Source organism: Salmo salar, chromosome 14 (genome assembly GCF_965601325.2).
Source record: "Salmo salar chromosome 14, fSalSal1, whole genome shotgun sequence".
In the NCBI taxonomy this organism is placed as follows: Eukaryota; Metazoa; Chordata; class Actinopteri; order Salmoniformes; family Salmonidae; genus Salmo; species Salmo salar.
This window is the reverse complement of record NC_138304.1, coordinates 11,015,319-11,024,849: the sequence shown is the minus strand read 5'-3', so window position 1 is coordinate 11,024,849 and position 9,531 is coordinate 11,015,319. Positions and strand designations below refer to the sequence as shown.

Below are 9,531 nucleotides of genomic sequence, written 5' to 3'. Positions count from 1 at the left end.
GAGGGGAAAATCTATAGTCCTGCTTTCTCACTAATTAGCTGTGTGGACTGGTCTTTGATTAAGTTTAAAAGTGAATGGGTTCTAGAACTAATATGATATTCCTAAAAGCTGAACGTACTTGCTATTTCCTCTGTTCGTCCTACAACTGGAAGAAGAGAAGACCTGGAATTACTTTCTGCTGGACCCGCGGAGAAATCAAAGAGAATACCATAGATCACTTGAATAATTTATTTGCATATGATTATCGTAAAAATACTCAAAGAGAAATGTGTATTTTGTTCCATTTTTTTTTTTTTTTTTTTACAATTCCATACATCTTACTCTTACAGAAAGAAGTCTGCACTGACGGACATACATTTTCTTATATTTCTTCTTTCACATAGATTTTCTTTTCCTGGTACATGGCCCCTTTAAACTGTCATTTTCCTTTTGATGTTGCCTCTCACCAACAACAAACATCCAAACAAGGGTTCACACGGAGGCCAGAGGGTGAAATGAGCGGATTGGTGTAGTACGGATGGGGATCATATAATAACTGTAGCACAGCGGCAGTGTTAATGTGAGAGATTGATGCTGACAGCTGGTCGTACTTAAAAAAATAACTAAAAAAACAAGAGTAATGAACTGAATAATTCAAACTACATTAAGATTTTGTGGGTCAGGTTGATGTTAAGATCACATAGCTATTATCTCAATGGTGACCTTTTTCATTTGCACTGATCCTTGACACATTTTACTAAAGAATAGATCTGACACATCAACAGTCTGGTTCCATACTGTATGTACTTTAGCCAACTCCCCTGACTACCGTTGTCAGGCCAAACATGTTAGGCATGACAATGGATGAACACAGAGAGGAGTTGGTTGAGGCACAAAGGGACTGGAGCCCCAGGCTAAGATATCAACAGCTAGTCCAGAATAATGGAATTGACAACTGTACTGACACGTTGAAAATGTGAGCCAGCACTGGTGACTAGAAATAGCCATTGTTCACCATTAACCCTTTCCTATGAGCAACAGCCTCCGTAAAATGTTTGATTCTTGTTGAATCATTAAATTCACCGTTTAGCGTATTGAGTTAATGTGTGAATATTATATATTTTTTTCAAAACAATAAGTAATAACTTAGCATCCAAAACAAGTTTAATAAAATAAGAGTACGAAAATATGGCATACGTCTGTCGAGTAACAGTTATGCGGAACCATCGTCTCTTGTTCACATGACGTTCATCCACAACAGTTCCACTTTGGCATGGTATGCACATGATGGTGTGTCCTGTACAGTCAAATAAGTCCTTCTCAGTCACCCCCTTTATCCAGAGTAGGTGAAGAGGACACACAACAACACATACAGTATCATGAAACCAAAAACCTCCCAGTAACATGGAAGACCACATTTAAAAGAAATGGGGATGAAACCAGGATCAAAAACAGCAATTGTTATAGACGTCTGTAATCAGGTTCTCTGGCCATGGACATTGGGATACAATCTTTCAGGTGCCCACATTCATTTAGAATCCATAGATTCATGTCCCATGAACAACCCTGGTCAAAGTCCCATGTGTGAACAACCCTTTTTGCATCATCATTGCACTCGTTTCTTTCCAGACGTCGAAGTCCACAGTATCCTTGTCCATTCCCATCCATGGTCAAAGTCAACGATAATGGCAGAGAAGACATGAAAATCATTTTGGGAAAAGAACACATCCCAGTCAGCAGAAAGCACATGCAGACATGCAAACACAACCTGAGGGGGAGTTTGGCATTCTGTCAATGGACGGTTCACAAATTCAATTTCAACATCAATGACGGGTTATCCACAAGCTTCTCCAGAGTCTATTTTCTATGGTGCTCTACTGAAGCTGTCCAAAGTCGAGATTTTCCTCTTCCATGTTAGTTTTGTCTAGGTAGAGTAGACGTTTTTGTCTACTGTGGACAATGTTTTGTCTAGTTACAGTAGACAATGTTTGTTTTGTCTAGATATGGTCATTCATTCATCCATTGGGCTCTGCAAGTAGAGTTCCTAGGTAGTTTCTAGTGGGTCCAGTTTCCCATGCTGTCTCTGTTTGGTTGTTTTGTGGTTTGTTGGTCCCGACCCAAACCTTAGACCCTGATGGGGAGAGTCGTGCTCATCTGTTGTCGAACTATATCATTCTGACTGCTGTCTAGACTCTTCCTGTGGTGGCCAGGCAGTGTCCCCCCGATCTGCAAAAGATCCCTGTCAACAAGAGAGGCAAAGATCAGTCACAGGTGGTTCTTTCAAGAGTACAAATTGTTAGACCATTCTTATTAAAGTCCTGGTCTTGGAATAGAGACCCATAGGGTGTGCAGGGTTTTGTTCCAACCCAGCGCAATGCATTCAACTTATCAACAAATCATCAAGCCCTTGATTTGTTGAATTAGGTTTGTTAGTATTTAAAAAATACTTTATTTAAGCAGGCAAGTCAGTTAAGAACACATTTGTATTTACAATAATGGTCTGGTAAAAGCCTGCATATCCTGTAGGCTCTCCAGGACCAGGATTGAAGAATGCTGCTTTGTTAGGTATAGTATTACGCTGTCAACAACATTGAGGATGGGAGACAGCACACAGCACACGTAGCAGCACACAGTGAGAATCGATCAAATATGTGTTGATACCGATCATGGAAAAGACAACCTATTTTAGAAGCCAGTTCCACCACTTACAAAATCCAATTTAACCTCTGAGCAGAATCAATTCATCATTTTGGGGTTGTAATAAAACTAGTATCTCCTTCATCTACCTTCTGAGGATGCTACATTGTCTTTTTGCATCCCAAACGGCACCCTATTCCCTGTATAGTGCACTACTTTTGATAGGGGTCTCTCACTCTCTCTCTCGCTCTGTGGCTGTCACATACAGATGAGGCCATAAATTAATAATCCGCATGCCATCTGCATACAGTGACATGTAGCATAACACATGCCAGACACACTGACATACACACAACTCCCCATTCAACCCATCAAAGCAATGGCTTGGCCTCCCTTGGCGCATAAAAAAAAAGCTAATTAGCAACCTAATTAAACACATTCCTCTCTTTTAGCTTCTCCTGAATCTGCCTTATTACACACACTCCATCACCTCAGCCCTCCGGTAGTTTGTTTCCACATCGGCAGCCCTGGCTCTGGCTCTGTCCTATCGCCTACATTTAAGAGACAGCCAAGAGCACAGGGAATTAAACCTAGGTGTTTCCACACGCAATTAGGCCCACTTCTTGCAATAGGAATCGTCCGTGGGGTAATGCTGCAGCAGTGAAACGCGGAAACTCAGACACAGAGCTGGCCAGCTTGTAGTCCGAAAGAAAACGGAAATGAGTAACCTCCGGTTCGTCCAGCCGTTCCTATGGAGGAAATGAATTGGGAAAGAATGGAGTTTGGGGGAAAGGCTTAGGAGATCTTAGAAGTTTTGAGATAATGTTGGTCAGTGAACATGACCTTATATGAATTATGAAGCCTTTATGTGCTTTATGTGTTTGTTTTGACAACATAAATGCTTCAAAATTGACAAAAAGTGACGTTAGGTAATGAAGATTATCTCAGATTATTTATATATATATATATATATATATATATATATATATAAGATCTCCTAAGCCTGTGTTTACCACAGACCTTACTTTTGACGTCTATCCAAAAAAACATTAATTTCCCCACAGGCTTTGACCAATGAGCCATGGTGGAGTTAGTGTCTACAAAAATACATCATTACTATTGCTCTCTATTGAGGCTCAAGAGAGGAGCTGTTAAGTGAGGGAATATGATAATTTTGCGGTTTTTGTTTGGTAAACAGAGCTGATCCAGAGCTTTGCCACATGCACTTGATGCATTAAACGTACACCGAGCGTACAAAACATTAGGAACACCTTCCTAATATTGAGTTGCACCCACTTTTGTCCTCAGAACAGCCTCAATTCGTCGGAGCATGGACTCTACAAGGTGTCGGAAGCGTTCCACAGGGATGCTGGCCCAGATTGACTCCAATGTTTCCCACAGTTGTGTCAAATTGGCTGGGTGGTGGACCATTCTTGAATCACACGGGAAACTGTTGAGCGTGAAAAACCCAGCAGCATTTCAGTTCTTGACACACTCAAACCGGTGCACCTGGCACCTACTACCATGCCCCGTTCAAAGGCACTTGCCTGTTCACCCTCAATGGCACACACACAATCCATGTCTCAATTGTCTCAAAGCTTGGAAATCCTTCTTTAACATGCCTCTTCCCCTTCATCTACACTGATTAAAGTGGATTTGACAGGTGACATCAACAAGGGATCACCTCGATTCACCTGGTCAGTCTGTCATGGAAAGAGTAGGTGTTCCTAATGATTTGTACACTGTGTACATTTTAGGGCCAACTAACCACTGTCGATATTGTTGATCGCACCCCAAAACAACAAATCAAACCAACAAAAAAAGATTGTACGATCGCTTAGGTTTCTGATCTCTCCTTCACACGCGTACATACTTATTTGAAACTGTTACTTTGTCTCAACACCGGTCTTGTTGTGCAAATCAAAAAAAAAGAATGCTTTCCAGTCCCGTCCACTCACCCCGAGTATGTGCTGGTGACCACCTTGAGGGTGGCGGCGTTGCGGAGAAGCTTGTCCAGGGTGCTGACGATTTGGCAGAACTTGGGCCTCAGGTTCCTCTCCTTCACCCAGCACTCCAGCATGAGCTGGTGCAGCACCATGGGGCAGTCCATGGGAGGGGGCAAGCGGTAGTCCTGCTCCACAGCAGTCATCACCTACAGGAAGTAAAGGGTTAATATGATATACAGTACGGTACAATGCAACACATATCTTGTGATACAATGCGATGCGATACGATACTCTACGGCACAATATGACACTCTACAACGTGATAGAATATTCCGTAAATTTTTTTTGGGGGGGGGGGCAATTCAAAAGGGGAATGTTACATTACAAGTGACGGTGGAATAAAATAAAATGAAGTTCTGTAGATGTCCACTCAATGAATAGGTACGGCATGCTTCAATTCCCTTACTCATTTTCATACCTGACGTGTGCATTTTTAACTGCTTGCTACAAAGCGGTTGTGCCTTTTGGGGATGATAATGAATCTCTCTACTGCACTCTACAACTTTCCACGTTTGCGCATTGATTTGTTATGACATGTTTTCTATTCTCTGTACAGGGAAGCTATTCATATCCATATGCTCTCTGTATGTATTTTAATTACAACTTCCTGCAATGGAAATTTGCCTTCGGGGATCATACAAAATCTCTCCTATACTATTCCCACTTTTTGTGCTGCTCTACTGAAACTAGCTACAGTAGTAAAACAACATGTTGGATGCCACGTTTGGATGAGCATAATTGTTCTCTATTTATTAATAAGGTAGAAGCCCAGTGAGATGGTAAGATGTGTTGTGGGGATAGAGTGTGTGTGTGTCTGTGTGTTTACTACTCTGCCGTAGTAAATATCTGTGGAGTGAAGATGCAGATGTAGATAGGGGTGGCAGGAGGCAATAAAGTTAAAAAAACCGCCAACCCAGACACACCGCTGCACTGATCACCTGCACAGTGAAGATAAAAACACACTTAAGCATAACTGTCAAGCTCAAGCTAAAAGTAGAGGATGTAACTCAGTGAAAACTAGTCCTCCTGAAATTAAACAGTGGTTAAAATCCAATTTCCGAAGTATTACATAAATCCCGCCCAATATATTACCAATACTTCATTTTAGGTACTTTATTAAGGGACTAAAATAAGCTTTGTGGCTAACTCCGGTTCTTTTACATTGATTTTCACCCTGAAAATGTTGATTAGTGTGCACTGTCCCTATCAAATCAATTCCATGAATACATAAATAAGTAGTATGGTAGTGTTGTGGAAACCTCTATCTAAAGAGTAGGCAGAGAGTACTGGAACAGAACCACACTCTGTGTCACTCTAATAGATTCAACAGGAGCTAGGAAGTAACTGACATCCAGGTCGCATGCTATTGTTCATTCTAGTCTGCTACAGCAGATATATACAGTATATAGTGAACCAAAAAATATTCAAACGCAACATGCAACAATTTCAAAGATTTGACTGAGTTACAGTTCATATGAGGAAATCAGTTCATTTAAATAAATGAATTGGGCCTAAACTATGGATTTCACATGACTGGGAATACAGATATGCATCTGTTGGGCACAGACAACTTGGGTTCGTTGTCCGTAGCTTATGCATGCGCATACCATAACCCCACCGCAACCATGGAGCACTCTGTTCACAACGTTGACATTGGCAAACCGCTCGACAACACGACGCCTCTGCGGTTGTGAGGCCAGTTGGACGTACTGCCAAATTCTCTAAAACGACGCTTATGGTAGAGAATTGAACAATCAATTCTCTGGCAACAGCTCTGGTGGACATTCCTGCAGTCAGCATGCCAATTGCACGCTCCCTCAAAACTTGAGACATCTGTGGCGTTGTGTTGTGTGACAAAACTGCACATTTTACAGTGGCCTTTTATTGTCCCCAGCACAAGGTGCACCTGTGATTAATCATGCTGTTTAATCAGCTTCTTGACATGCCACACCTGTCAGGTGGATGGATTATATTGGCAAAGGAGAAATGCTCACTAACAGGGATGTAAACAAATTTGTGCACAACATTTGAGAGACATAAGCCTTTTCTGAGTATGGAATATTTCTGGGATCTTTCATTTCAGCTCATGAAACATGGGACCAACACTTTACATGTTGAGTTTATATTTTTGTTCAGTGCATATAACTAACTCACATCCTGGTTGCTCATGTCCCAGTAGGGCCTTTCTCCGTAGGATACCACCTCCCACATGACGATTCCGTAGCTCCACACGTCACTGGCCGAGGTGAACTTCCTGAAGGCGATGGCCTCGGGGGCGGTCCAGCGGATGGGAATCTTACCTCCCTGCAGAGACACAGGGGGAGGCAGGGTTGCTACATTGGAGCATGCTGTGCGATGGAGTAAACACTGGCAGAGACACACCCACACACAGGAAGACACACACTGATAACCATACTCTCATATACAGACTGCAGAGAGACAAAAAGACAACACATGGTGAGCACACACACACTTACACACAAAATTGCAAAACAAACAAAGATAAACAAACAAACAAGCAAGCAAGCAAGCAATCACACAGACAAACATAGACATACCAAATAAACACAGACCGAGCCAACAAGCAGATCCTCCCACAACTCACACTCTCCCTCCCACGTCACTCACCAGAGAGCTGGTGTAGGTAGGATCAACTGATGAGTCATCCAGGAAACGGGACAGACCGAAGTCGGACACCTTACACACCAGGTTGCTGTTGACCAGGATGTTGCGGGCGGCGAGGTCCCGGTGGACATAGTTCATGTCCGAGAGGTACTTCATGCCCGACGCGATGCCACGCAGCATGCCCACCAGCTGGGTCACCGTGAAGCGCCCATCATTCAGCTGTGAGGGGTGGGTGGGGAATGGGGGTGAGTGAGGTAGAGAAATAGAGGAGTAAGGCAGACAGGGAGGAGGGGAGATAGAGGGGAATGGGAAAGGGAGAGAAAGACAGAAGGAAGAAGAAGGAAAGAGAGACAGAAGGGAGAGAAGAGAGAAGGGGGGATGGGTGAGAAAAAAGTAAGAGAGGAGGGAGAGAGAGAGAAGGGGAAGATGGGTGAGGAAAAGGTAAAAGGGGAGAGAGAGAGAGAGGGAATAGGTAGATGAAGTAAGTCAGTCAGTCCTAAAGCTTACATAAACATAATCATGACATATGCCATAACCATCCATGACTGGTTCTGTCAGTCTGCAACAGACAAACTTTTCAAGCTGTCTGACCCCATCTAATAAGATTTAAATGAATATTTAATAACTAAATTCCATGTGCTGTGCTGTGCTGTGTGTATGTGTGTTTCTGTGTGTAACTACAGATGAAACAGCGTGAAAGTGAATAGGAAAGTCCGCTGTCAACTAGTTACAGTTAGAATTCAATTTTCCTTTCACAGAACGACAAGAGGTTCAACCTTTTTCTGCGTGATCCAGTCGTGACTGAAAGGAAATGAGCGTTCCATTGATGGAGCCATGCTAACCATGCTTACCCTCACAACAGCTCCACAGAATTAGAATAACTAGAATGGAAAATCATGGCTCCATGACTTGAATGGGCATTTTCGTTCTAGAAATTATATTTCTATTACCAGCTCCAATACATAATCAGTCCCATTTCTTATTAGTATTGTTCATGCATGAGAGCACCAGCCATTCCGGATGACTGTGTGATAACTCTCTTGGTAGCCGATGTGAGCAAGACTTTTAAACAGGTCAACATTCACAAAATCGCGGGGCCAGACAGATTACCAGGACGTGTACTCAAAGCATGCGCGGAGCAACTGGCAAGTGTCTTCACTGACATTTTCAACCTCTCCCTGACAGAGTCTGTAATACCTACATGGTTCAGGCAGACCACCGTAGTCCCTGTGCCCATGGAAGCGAAGGTAACCCGCCTAAATGATTACTGCCCTGTAGCACTCACGTCGGTAGCCATGAAGTGCTTTGAAAGGCTGGTCATGGCTCACATCAACAGCATCATCCCGAATACCCTAGACCCACTCCAATTCGCATACCGCCCCAACAGATCCACAGATGACGCAATCTCAATCGCACTTCACACTGCCTTTTCCCACCTGGACAAAAGGAACACCTATGTGAGAATGCTGTTCATCGACTACAGCTCAGCGTTCAAAACCATAGTGCCCACAAAGCTCATCACTAAGCTTAGGACCCTGGGACTAAACACCTCCCTCTGCATCTGGATCCTGGACTTCCTGACGGGCCGCCACCAGGGGGTAAGGGTAGGCAACAACACGTCTGCCATGCTGATCCTCAACAAGGGGTGCATGTTTAGTCCCCTCCTATACTCCCTGTTCACCCACAACTGTCTGGCCAAACACGACTCCAACACCATCATTAAGTTTGCTGACAACACAACAGTGGTAGGCCTGATTACCGACAACAATGAGACAGCCTATAGTGAGGAGGTCAGAGACCTGGCTGTATGGTGCCAGGACAACAGACTCTCCCTCAATGTGAGCAAGACAAAGGAGCTGATTGTGGACTACAGGAAAAGGTGGGCCGAACAGGCCCCCATTAACATCGATGGGGCTGTGGTGGAGCGAGTCAAGAGTTTCAAGTTCCTTGGTGTCCACATCACCAATGAACTATAATGGTCCAAACACACCAAGACAGTTGTGAAGAGGGCACGACAACACCTTTTCCCTCTCAGGAGACTGAAAAGATTTGTCATGGGTCCCCAGATAGTCAAAAGTTCTACAGCTGCACCATCGAGAGCATCCTGATCGGTTGCATCACCGCCTGGTATGGAAACTGCTCGGCATCTGACTGTAAGGCGCTACAGAAGGTAGTGCGTATGGCCCAGTACATCACTAGGGCCAAGCTTCCTGCCATCCAGGACCTATATACTAGGCAGCGTCAGAGGAAAGCCCCAAAAATTGTCAAAGACTCCAGTCACCCA

At 43.6% G+C, this 9,531-nt stretch overlaps 1 protein-coding gene across 2 annotated transcripts in view; it reads right to left on the bottom strand.

Annotated features, from left to right (window-relative positions):
* Positions 1 to 214: 214 nt before the first annotated feature.
* ephb3a (eph receptor B3a) overlaps positions 215 to 9,531 on the bottom strand; it is a 41,698-nt gene continuing 32,381 nt past the window's right edge. For both annotated transcript variants that reach the window (XM_014139353.3, XM_014139354.3), the window contains 4 exons: positions 7,251 to 7,466; positions 6,777 to 6,926; positions 4,575 to 4,768; positions 215 to 2,218 (listed from right to left, as the gene is read on the bottom strand). In XM_014139353.3, coding sequence (XP_013994828.1) covers positions 2,104 to 2,218; positions 4,575 to 4,768; positions 6,777 to 6,926; positions 7,251 to 7,466 — 675 coding nt within the window. In that variant the 3' untranslated portion in view covers positions 215 to 2,103. The remainder of the gene's footprint in view (positions 2,219 to 4,574; positions 4,769 to 6,776; positions 6,927 to 7,250; positions 7,467 to 9,531) is intronic.